Below are 12,555 nucleotides of genomic sequence, written 5' to 3'. Positions count from 1 at the left end.
CATATTCCATTCAGCCAGATACATGAGATTTTGCAAAATTGAGCATGCTTCTTTAGCCTGTCTTGTCTAGTAAGTATTTTTTCCCACTGTATCTAGAAGACTGTTATCTGGATTCTGACTGCACAATGTTTAGACATTTAGATGTGTTATCGTCTGGTACAATTTCATATATATTATCCAGTATATGTGACTTTCTCTTTATGCACCACTGGCCAATGTAGAAGATAGTAATGCAGTGTAAAACCAATCAAGTTGAATTAGAAAAAATGTATTCTTAATGGAAAGTGTGAAAATCAGAAATTTGTTTCTAATTGGGATTGTTTGCACAAAGTGTTTTTTTCCTGTCTACCTAGCCAATCAAACAACTAACAGTATTACTACTCTAGCAAAGTGTTTGTGTTGTTATGCTGTTCGTGCGTTTTTTTAAACCATTGAAAAATGTTTACTCTGGTCTTATTTCATCTTCTTGCTTGGAAAAAATAATGCACATTTATTGCAGGTACAGCTCTTTGCCAGCATTCATACTGTGAACAGCCTGGGCAGTCCACACTGCGCCCACAGAGAACATCAAATATGCTGTGCCAAATGACCGTTATACTATTGCCAAAGATGTGTATTCACCTCCATCTCGGGGGAGAGATGCTTAGCAACAGGCTTATAGCCCAGATGAGCTCTGTTGCACATTATCTACTATAAAGTTGTGTTTGATTGTTCATTCTTAAACTGTGTTAGTGGTATGAAAGCAGGTGTATTTTAAAGAAAGAAGCTTTTCAAGTTTTTTCAAGTTTGTTTGCACTTTTCTGTCTCATCTAAGGCTGTAGAACAGGCCAATATACAGTATATTAAGAATAAAAATAACACTGTACTTTAGTACAAATTTCCAGTGCTTCCTAAATGGTTTGGTATGACTACTTATTTTGTGTTTTATATTTATTATTGATTTAGATCACTTTGCAAAGATTTGCTTTGATTTTAAAGGGTATTTTTCTGTTGAGCATTGTCAAAGAAGACAAATTACTTCCACTGTCAATCAATGTTGTATAATAATAAATTGTTGTAGCTACGATTTCCCAAAATTATCAAAGTTCAGCAGCTTCAACTCAAAAAAAAATGGGATTCAACAAAAGCCTGACACGTAGAAATGATTCCACAGACAAAATATCTTCGTTTTTAAAAGTTTAGTTAAGTTTCAAAGTAAAACAGTTCACACAAAAAAGAAAATTAAAATAGCAAAAAAGGAAAAATTAATGTTAAGAAAAGTTCAGTTCAAAGCTTAAATCTTGTTACATCTCAAATCCTTACTTTATACTTAACATTTCTGAACCATTTCCAAACGGTCAGAAAACTATATGCTAATCCCATCTCTGAGTAGAAAGTGGGTTTTTCAAGTCCCTCTTTACTGGGACCTATACTTACCACAACTAAGCTTATAATCACACTGTTTCTCAATTATAGTAAGAAGGTTCTATCTCTTACTAACTTATAGGGGGAAAAGACTACAGTAATCCCTCCTCGATTGCGGGGGTTGCGTTCCAGAACCCCCTGCGATAGGTGAAAATTCGCGAAGTAGAAACCATATGTTTGTATGGTTATTTTTATATATTTTAAGCCCTTATAAACTCACCCACACTGTTAACATTATTAGAGCCATCTAGACATGAAATAACACCCTTTAGTCTAAAGTTTAAACTGTGCTCCATGACAAGACAGAGATGACAGTTCTTTCTCACAATTAAAAGAATGCAAACATATCTTATCGTCAAAGGAATGCGTGTCAGGAGCAGAGAATGTCAGAGAGAGAGCGGAGAGAAAAGCAAGCAATCAAAAAATCAATACGTGCTTTTAGGCTTTTAAGTATGCTGAAGCACTGCGACAAAGCGGCATTTTTTAGAGGAGCGTCCGTATCTTCTAGGCAAACAGCATCTGTGCAAACAGCCCCTCTGCTCACACCCCCTCCGTCAGGCAGAGAGAGTGAGAAAGACAGAGAAAAGCAAACAATCAAGCACTGTGCGGGAAGCACCTTCGTATATCATTGAGGAGTTTTAGTTAATACGTAATACATGCTCTGATTCGGTAGCTTCTAAGCCATCCACCAATAGCGTCCCTTGTATGAAATCAACTGGGCAAACAAACTGAGGAACCATGTACCATAAATTAAAAGACCCATTGTCCGCAGAAATCCGCGAACCAGCGAAAAATCCGTGATATATATTTAGATATGCTTACATTTAAAATCCGCGATGGAGTGAAGCCGCGAAAGTCGAAGTGCAATATAGCGAGGAATCACTGTATACCATAAGTTATGACAATGAAAGAAATTTATATTCTATTCAAATTAAGCAAACATTAATATGAGTTTAACTCAAAACTTTACCTTTCTAAGATTGGCTCTTAGAATTGTGAAAACTTCTACGGGGGTGAATAATTTTTATGGGCCCTGCAGACGAGCAGTTATTTGCCTCTTTGTTTAGAATGTGAGCCACATATATTTTTGGCTCAGACTGTTAGAAATGGTGGTTTGTAGAACTAAGGACCCCCTCTGAATTTTAACATTGTATTTAAATGAGCACTTTCAAGCAGTGTTCCCCCAAATGTAGATTTTCAAGAGTTAATAATTTAACTTACACTCCCAGATTAGTAATTGTAGATAACTTTCATTTTTAATGTGTAATGAATGATTGCTTTACAACATTGACATTTATGTAAATGGAAACTTTTAACACTTACTTATAGAAATGAAGAGTTTGCCCAAGTGTAGCAGATGATTCTTGGAAGGCTTTTTCTGGTGGTTATTTAGCATTTTGTTGTTTTAATTTGCTGATGTACTTGAGTAGTACAGTAGCCGATGAACAATCAGTTTCAAGCATGTTCTTTGTTCCTTAGAGGTTTTCTCTTCAATATCCAAAGATGTATTAGGTTATTTACAAACTGAAATTTTGGTGAGTCTGGGTGTGTTTGTGTGCCCCAATAAAGGACTGAGTGACCAATCATGGGTTTCTGACCATGTGCCAGGATAGGCTCAGACTACTTATGATCCTGAACGCATTGAGAATAAATAAATGAATGACAATCTAATATGACACAAAAAGTTTATGCTGACTTGTTCAAGGAAAACTTTTTTTCTGTGGTTTAAAACAACATTCTGGCGATACAGAAAGGAAATTCAATTAAAAGTAATTTCAGTATTTTCTCTGTATTTTCCAAGCACATTCTTTGACACCATTAATAGCATAGCCAAGAAAATACTTGGAAAAGAATGCATTTACTGTTTGTTTGCTACTCCACACTTTTTACTCTGTCATCCAATTGATAGTTACCTTTTTTCTCTCATTTGACTATGACAGTGATAACACTATGCTCCACAGTCTTTCTGGTTGTCCTCATTTTTTCCCACTGAATTGAGGTTTGCATTTGTGATGTAGTGTGCATAACTTTGCAATGAAAGCCTTCTTTTGACAGTTGGCTATGTTATCTTCATCACTTTGGAGGTTGTGGGTGGTTGCAGCAACAGATGTTTTCCAGTTTTTGATAATTTCTTTATGAACAACTGCACTTTTGTGCTCAAGGCTACATACTGTTATTGCCAGCTGATGCGCACACCAGTGGGTTCATTCCTTTTCACAAAATTTGGCAAATAGTCTGGTTTTGCTGTTAACACTTTTTGTGAAGTGTTTACAATTTTGTGAAGCTGAGTTTATAATATTAAGTGTTGCTGTTTTTACGCGCATTATACAAATAATAGTTTCTGCCCATAAATTTAATAATGGAGATGAGTCAGAGTACAGGAAAGTTGTGGAGGACTTTGTCTTGTGGTGCAGGGACAACAACCTGCAACATCTGCAAAACAAAACATCTGGTGGTAGACACCTGACTTGCCAAGGAGCCTCTGAGACAAGTCACCATTCTGGGGAGGATGTGGATGTGGTGCAGAGAGCTACAAGTATCTGGGGATTCACATAAACAACACATTGGAATAGTCTGACAAAATTGTGGTGCTGAACAAGAAATACCAGAGCAGATTGTACTTGCTAAGGAGACTCAGGTCTTTTGATATGTACAGTTAGTTGCTGAAAATGTTCTACTTGGTCATAGTAGGCAGTGTTGTGTTCTCCACTACAGTCTACTGGGGCATCAACCTGAGCACAAAAGAAACACAATGCCTGAACAAACTTATCAAGAAAGCCTGCTCTGTCACAAGGTGAAACATGAACACATGGGAAACTGTTGTGAAAAAAGAGGATGTTGGCAAAATTGGATGCAATCATAAAAAATACCCTCCATCCCCAGTCTTTTTGCCACAGGTTCATTCCATCACCATGCCTCTGACAATCGTTTCTGCCCACTGCTATCAGGCAATTCAATGCTTCCTCCTGATGCACTTGTTAAGTTTATTTTTATTTGTTTTTATTTATTTATTGATTGATTGATTGATTGGATGTTTTATCTGACCTATGAGTCTGTAATCTTGTTTTTTTTATGTTTCAGACACAGTATGCATTTTAATTTCCCTTTAGAATTAAAAGTTTAATCTAATTTCTAGCCAATATTTTTAGCGCAATTCTGTTTTTTTTATACTTATCAATTGTGCTCAAGGTTGACAAATTATTAAATAGTACATACCATTCCTTTCTTCTTTCCTGTCCCGTTGTGCATAACTTCAGTTGTGTCAGTGTTCATGGTATGTTTTCACCCTATGAGCCCACCGCATGTTTCTGTAATATCTGTATAACTATGCTATCTTGACTTATGATCATCTTCATCTTCCCAAGCAGGTTTGCCACAAAGATTGGCAAGCTTTTTGAGTATGAAAGCTCTAGCAAATTCAATACAACAAAAATAATGATATTCATAGAATAACTCTGAGCAAGAAGCATTGACTTAATTTTGTTGTATAGTAGCCCAAGAAGTTTTTTTAAAAATACATTTTGCTAAGTTTGAATTGCTGTGACCTTAAATGTCATTCTTAATCGCAGGGGAATTTGCATGCATTTAGTTTGATGAGTTGCTAAAAGAAGGCAGGAAAGACATATTTATTTTGTGCATTTTTGGTATACAGAAAATGAATTTATTTTATTGGATTTGTGACAAAGCCTAACTCTGCAGTTTTTTTTTTGTGTAAGGCTTTGTCAGAGCTCTGTGGTGCATATGGCCAGGTTCACACATATCCCTCAGTCTGGGTCCTGCACTATCTAAATGCTTGTGGAGCAAGTTGTGACAACAAGATTCTTGGTGTTTTTGGAAGTAAGGAACAGGGGATGGAGATACTGGACAGAGAACTGGGCAAAAAGAAAAACAGCAAGAATATTCACTGCAGGTGAGCATTTTATGACGAAAATATATTCTGTACTTCCATGTTCATCATAACTGTACAAAAAAGAAAAGGATTGTTTCCTTTTGATATTCAGATTACTAGACGCAGTTATGGCATTTAATTATTTCTGTTGTTCATTCATGCAGGACATGCCAGTCAAGGTAAAAGAAAAATGTTGCATGTTATAAGTGAACCCTGTAAAAATACTACCAGAACATGCTGAGTGATGAGCAGTTTAATTAAGCCTCTGTATTTCTTTTGTTGAACAAAGCTTAATTAAATTATAAAAGAGTGTGGTCCAAAATAATAGAAAGCATATTAATTCTGATTTAAAGTCTATTTTTCAGTTTGAGGCTATTTCTTCATTAATTATAGTGTATTTTGATTTTCCACTTGTAATTGCTTTTTTAACTGAAGCATTGTTGTGAAATTATAAAAAAAACAGATTGTCTATTCTTGTGGTTTAAAATGGCATCTAAAGAATACTATATTTTTTGATTTTCTTCAAATAAAAATGGAAGAACTAGAATAAAAATGGCAAAGATCATGTGGGCAGCTTTCATTAGGGAAAGTTTGTTTCTTGATCTTGTTTTTTGCAGTTATATATTGCTTATCATTGATGAGAGTTTTTGGAGCTTGTTCCTTCTCCAGTGTTAAGGTGGAGGTTTCCTGCTGTTTCTTCAAAAGGTCCAAAGAGGTGCAAGTTACATTCTTGTCCAACAGATTTAACTGGATAAATTCTGATACAGTTTGGTGTAAAGTTTTGTAGTTTGTTAACTCAGCCAAGTCATTTTTTAATGCACACACTACAGGTTTGTTGCCTGTCAGGTATTACTGGAGCGGGCAGTGAAAGGTAAACAAATTGGTTGGGATGGAAGAACTGTTTTGCCAAGCTGCATTGTCTCTGCCATTTGCAAAAAATACTCTTCACTGGCTGGTTGTGTTGGAATCAAAAAGGTAGAAACTTTAAACGTTTGTTTTTTTTTTTCTTCATTTTATTTCTACATCCCTTATATGTGCATTTCCAAACCGTTGTAGTAGAAATGCAATATTGAGCTAAACCACTTCAGGTGTGTTATTTGCGTTACTTTACTTATACCTTTTATTTACCATATTTGCATGAAATCTCCACCCATGTTGGTCACAGTGGACACATAATTGAACTGTAACATATCCCTACCTCAGGAAAAGCAGTGGCAAAAATCTTCGATAAAGTTTATTGCTACCAGTTTTCTTTTGTTGTCATAAACGTATCTCAGAAACATGGAAGGCATGTGTTCTGAAATTGAAACCTTTGCCTCTTCAGAGTTGACGCATTTGGTCATTTTTATGATGTTTGTTTTCATGTTTGAACCAATGCCTTATAGACGCTATTTTAAACCAAAGAACAGACATGTATTTATTTTTTTTAATTAAAAAATAAAAAGTTTTCAGATTGTGACACAGTTTCTTATAGCAAAGATAACTATTAAAAAGTAACATTACTTGAAAAATACCAACCTTAAAGGATATATTTGTGGTGGAGGTACATGAAAGCATTATGGCCGAGCCTGAGACCAGTTGCATAGTCATAGGATTGAACACTGTTAAAAACTGCAGGAACAGGGGCCCTTTTATGGCGTGGATAATGATGAGCATGACAGAAGATTGTGGGTGGAGTTCGATTTAGTTGGCTGGTTTTTTTTTTTGCCAGGAAATAGCTTCCAGACAGAGGATGAAACAGAGACATACATGGCTTTTGTTGCCATCCTTACAACCTCCTCTGATGCTCCCTTAATTGTGGTCGCTCATTACCTAACCATATGGTCAAACTCTTTTCATATTCTATAAGTTATTGTAAACTTTTGAAAAAATCTGTAGTATCATTGAAGGCTCTGGCATTTAACAAGAAGTAACTTTTTTTTTCTCCATCTTTAATTACTGTAGGTTGATTTTGTTTTTCTAAAGCACATTCATTTGTGTTTGGTATCTCCTTTCTTGGTTGGATTGGTCTTAAAATGATCTTTGGTCTAATCAGACTATCATTAGAAATGGCCTGTCTATAATTATATCATCTCTTAATCATTGTAATCATATCTGTAATCATAACAAAAACTTTAAGATGAGTATTGCATTGTTTTTGAAATTTCTTTATTATGTTAGGTGAGCTGGTGTAGTACATTGTTGAAGTGCCTTTAATAGAGCAGACTATTACTCTGTGATGTCTGATTACTGTTTACTTCAGTCTGACAAGTTGTTAATGTCTGCTTTTTGTCCAGGGAGGCTGATGGCAATATACAATACATATGGAGTTACTATTCGCCTACTGAGCTTGCCAAGATAATGGATACCTTCTCCCACTGGGCCGGACGAGGTACTGATCTCCAGGGAGATAATAGGTCCTAAAACAGTGACTTCTTTTTAAGATAACAATCTGAGTAAAAATACCTACATTTATCTACGTTTTTATAAATAATTGCCAAGAATCATTCAATGTTTTTCTGCTATAATCTAAGCATAAATTCAGTATGATTCATGAGTTATACTTTAATATAACTGAGGTAGAAATTATACATTGAGTGAAAAAATAACAACACTGACTTTTGTTAGTAATGTTATGTGTTTGTTCATCTTCTGTATTTTTTCACAGTCATGACATTTCTCTTCATGCTTAGATTCTTTTTTATTTATGCTTTACTGTTTTAACACATGTATTTTAAAAAAATTCTGTATACACAAATAGTTTGCAGTTGTTTATTACTATTTACGCATTTTTTTTCACTGTTACTGGAAAATAATTCCTCATTATTTGTGTTTTTACTTTGTAAACTTTACATAAACACAAAATGATTTGAAGACAGAAATAGATTAGTAACCTCAGTCTTATATTTTTATTACTCTTTTTAAATATTGTTTTCAAGTAGATATTTTATAATGAGTACAGATAGTTGAGCAATTTAGTTTCCTATCCTTGGTACCTTATTATATGCGATTCATTTTAGTTAAGTTGTAAAAAGTAAGAATCAGTGGTGCTTAATTTGGAGCTGAAAAATAAATAGCTAGGACACTTGTGCAATAAAACCTGTGACTTAAGCATTTTTGCAAAGTTCATATGAGGGGGAGTCAAGCTAAAGTTAGAAAATGGGATTTATTGGAAAATGGAACAAACCTTAACAAAACTGATAATGTCATTTCTCAATGTAGTCTCCAGCGTTCTCAATGCACTTGCGCCACCTGCCTGGAGGTGCCTGGATTCCAGCTGAATAAAAGTTTTTTTTTTCTTGGGCAAATATAAACACTCCTTTTCAATCATGGTGGCTATTTAATATCTCTGGCTATTTCAGTATGTCCCATTATGTAAAGACTAAAAAAGGCCTAAGCAAATTAAATCAAAATAGCTTTTGGTTACTGACTACTGATAGAAGTTATAAACTGATAAAGTAAATAATTTGTCTGTCAATATTAAACATTCTACAAGGGTTTAATATTAAATAACCTGTTGATGGTGGATGACCTGTTTTATTATTATAATTGAAAGGTTTTATAGATGTCTGAAAAAAACCCAGATTTTTCTGGCTAGGTACAGCTCTTGCTCAGCTCAGGACTTCAAAGTACCACTGAGAATGGTGAAGTCAGAACAGTATATTACTTAAACACCCTGCAAGCCATTTGGGAGACATAACACATGCTGCTTCAGAAAGGCAAGTAATATTTAAAACCGCCTTGCTGCACAGTAGTTTTCTTCTTCATTACAGTACAAGAGCATCAGATTCCTTAGATCTTTTGAGGAAACTTTTTATCCTCGGATAACAAAGCTGTTAGACAGTCACTTATACTACTAACTACATGATTGTTTCTTAGATATATGGCAGTAAAAAGTACTCCTTTTGATGTGCAAAACACTTCAGGTATGGTCCTTTTTCTGCTTGCAATTTCAGAGTTTATTTTCAACTCATCAATGGAATGAGGAAAATCGCAAAAATACATTAATGGAACTCTCTCATAAGTTAGTTTAGGGACAACTGTTCAGAACAATGAGTACTCTCACTCAGACAACTAGCATTTAATAGAATTCAATAATGTTCTTCCCATCCGAGGAAGGCTCAGATTTTTTCAACAGCAGGTCTCTGGTTCAGTCCACAGCATCCTGAAAGACAGAGAGGCCTGGAGAAACATTCAAAGTAGGAGCGGCTGCAGAAAACTTGTGTGCTTCTTAGAGGTTTTATCTATTGTGAAAGCCTACCAATGACTGGAGCTGTGGGTTATATTTTCTGTAGCTGCTTCAGCTGAAATTACTTTCTAAAGTATGTTTCTTTATGCAAATGTTTCTGCAGAAGCTGACTCGGTAGAAGCATTTTGCATAGTGGTGGGTGGTTGTGTTCTCTGCTGCATGCTGTCCCAAAAACCAGGCAAAGAGTTCATCCCAGTCCCAATATTTGTTCTGTTCAATGCATGATGTAATGGTTATTTTTATGTTAACATTGTCTTTCGTATTTCTTGTTGGCATTATTATTGTCACTAGTCTGTAGGAAATATCTCTCTATTATAAAAAAAAATCCTGGGAGAGAAAGACGAGAGACGAAACGTGATTTTCACATTAAGATCACGGAAGACACTTAAAAGACCCGCGAGACGAAAGAGAATGGCCACAGAGCGTCTTAAGGGGACCTTAAACATGAGACTTTGTGCCAAGAGTTTGACCCAGAACCATCTCGCGATGACGTGGAACATGAGATTCTTGCAAGACACACTGTACTTAAAACCAATATCAAATAAGGCCACGGGCAGCAAATCATTCAGTTGTGTGAGTGTAAGGATTAGAGCACACACAGATCCAGAGCTCTCCGCGCATATAAAGCGTATAAGGACAATAAGTTATAAATGAAACGTCGACGACTAAGCGAAGAAGAAAGCATCATGGAGAAAAGAGACTCAAAAGTTTTGGAAAGAAAAAAGAAAAAGAATAAGCTATTTGCAAATTCAGAAAATAAGGAAAGTAATTATCAGCCCGGAACAAGTGGAATTGAAAAAAGCACGTCCAATCAAGCTCAGAATTAAAAGACAAAGTAGAACTTCATAATGACGTTAACAAACGTTGGTGATATACACATGCAGAACAGGTTAGAGATTATGAAAGCAGTGGGATTCGAAAGGCTCACAAAAAAAAATGGTGTGATACACATGGAGAAAGTTAAAGAATATGAAAATAGGAAAATTAGAAAGTATTAAAAAAAAGAAAGTAAAGATCGCAGTAGCACAAACAAATGGAAATTATTACTTGAAAAAGGGAAAATAATCACCACGGACCAGGTGTCATTGAAAAAAGCAGGATGAAGCGAGGTCAGAAATAAAAGACAGAGTAGAAAACAAAGTCAGACATCGTAAAGAGGTTAAAAAACAAGGTGGCCAAACACATGCAGAACAGGTTAGAGATAATGAAAATTGGAATTCAAAAGACTAAAAAATAACATAGGCGCGAAACACATGCAGAGCAAGATACAGAATATGAAAGCAGAAAAAAAACGACAGTGTCAAAACAAAGAAGTAAACATCACAAAAAACAGAGAAATAACGAAAAGGTGAATAGATCTATACTAATAAAAGGCAAAGCCCTCACTCACTCACTCACTCACTCATCACTAATTCTCCAACTTCCCGTGTAGGTAGAAGGCTGAAATTTGGCAGGCTCATTCCTTACAGCTTACTTACAAAAGTTGGGCAGGTTTCATTTCAAAATTCTATGCCTAATGGTCATAACTGGAAGGTATTTTTCTCCATTAACTGTAATGGAGTTGAGCTGCAATGACGTGGGGGGCGGAGTTTCGTGTGACATCATCACGCCTCCCACGTAATCACGTGAACTGACTGTCAACACAGTGCATAGAAAATCAGGAAGACCTCCAAAAAGCGCTTAAGAAAACATGCATTATATAATTGAGAAGGCAGCGAAACAATAAGAAGCGAGCGAGTGACATATACTTCCATATTCATGAGTGCTGCTACCTCGGAAAGAAAGCAAGGTGTAAACCTAAACTTTAAATTAAGTTCATAGACAGGCTACGCTGGCGTTTCACATGCCCACAGGTAATGCGGGATACAAGTTTAATGAGAGGACGCAGGATATAAACGAGAGTTTTGATCACTTTGTAACTAAGTTAAAATTGTAGGTGAAGGGCTGTGCTTATGCAAATTCCGAGAGACTGTGTTTGTGGGGGATTGACAGTTAAGGCAGGTGAGGGAGTTGTGTCATCATCTCCCCTCCCATTCACCTCATTTCGCTCTGAGGTGAGCTCCGCAGCTAACGCAGTGTTACGGAAGCGACTTTGTGACACTGCCACCAAATACTCACAGAAAAATCCACAAGTTAATACACACGCTCTCTCTAGAGTTTCTCCACACTGAATCCTCCAGGCACTACTTACAAAAGGTTACATTGACAATCGTGTTACGTTATTTTTAAAATCTTTCCTTTTCTTAGCACAAGCACAGCTGAGAAGCTTGATGCATGTGCTCCATAACGCGTTAAAAATAATGCATTTAATCACACTTTGCATTACAAGCAAAGGGAGCTTTTGTCAATGCATGATTTCCTGGTACACCGATTACGTTGATCAGCGCATCCCGATTCATTTTACGCTCGCACCACCTTAGTTTGAGAAGAAGTATGAAAAATATGAGGTTAACACAGAAAAACAGATCACCAGTTCAAGCTTTATGAATAATCGATTCGCCATCAATAATTGTTTTGGTAAAGCCATCCTCCTTCCATTTTATAATTTTTCCGCCACTAGCCATGATTAAATGAACGGTAAATAAAGTAAGAGCAAAGCGAGGGTGACTTATTTAGGCAGGCATATATATGACAGCAACACTCATGACAATGTCAATCATGTTACGTTATTATTAAAATGTTTCCTTTTCTTTTCATTACTTCTTTAACACACTACTTCTCCGCTAGCGGTAGCGGTATTTTGCTATAGATATATATATATAGATATATAGAGAGATAGATAGATAGATAGAGATATATATATATATATATATAGATAGATATGAGAACAACACTCATATCAATGACAAAACAATTACATTAACAATCATGTTACGTTATTTTTAAAATTTTTCCTTTTCTTTTTACCTTCTTTAACACACTACTTCTCCGCTGCGAACGTGTGTACAAAGGGGTCTCCTGCCCAGCAAAAGTCGAGCAGCCAGCGCGCGTGCATAGCTGTGCCAGCCTTTGAGACGCTGACTGCGCTTCTGCT

General features: G+C 35.9%; 1 protein-coding gene across 3 annotated transcripts in view; it reads left to right on the top strand.

Moving 5' to 3' along the window:
* LOC120531157 (BTB/POZ domain-containing protein KCTD18-like) overlaps positions 1 to 12,555 on the top strand; it is a 70,389-nt gene that overhangs the window by 39,477 nt on the left and 18,357 nt on the right. For all 3 annotated transcript variants that reach the window (XM_039756317.1, XM_039756318.1, XM_039756319.1), the window contains exons 4-5: positions 5,121 to 5,314; positions 7,570 to 7,664. In XM_039756317.1, the coding sequence (XP_039612251.1) occupies positions 5,121 to 5,314; positions 7,570 to 7,664 (289 nt within the window). The remainder of the gene's footprint in view (positions 1 to 5,120; positions 5,315 to 7,569; positions 7,665 to 12,555) is intronic.

Source organism: Polypterus senegalus, chromosome 6 (genome assembly GCF_016835505.1).
Source record: "Polypterus senegalus isolate Bchr_013 chromosome 6, ASM1683550v1, whole genome shotgun sequence".
Taxonomy (NCBI): domain Eukaryota; kingdom Metazoa; phylum Chordata; class Cladistia; order Polypteriformes; family Polypteridae; genus Polypterus; species Polypterus senegalus.
This window is presented reverse-complemented; position numbering and strand designations above follow the sequence as displayed.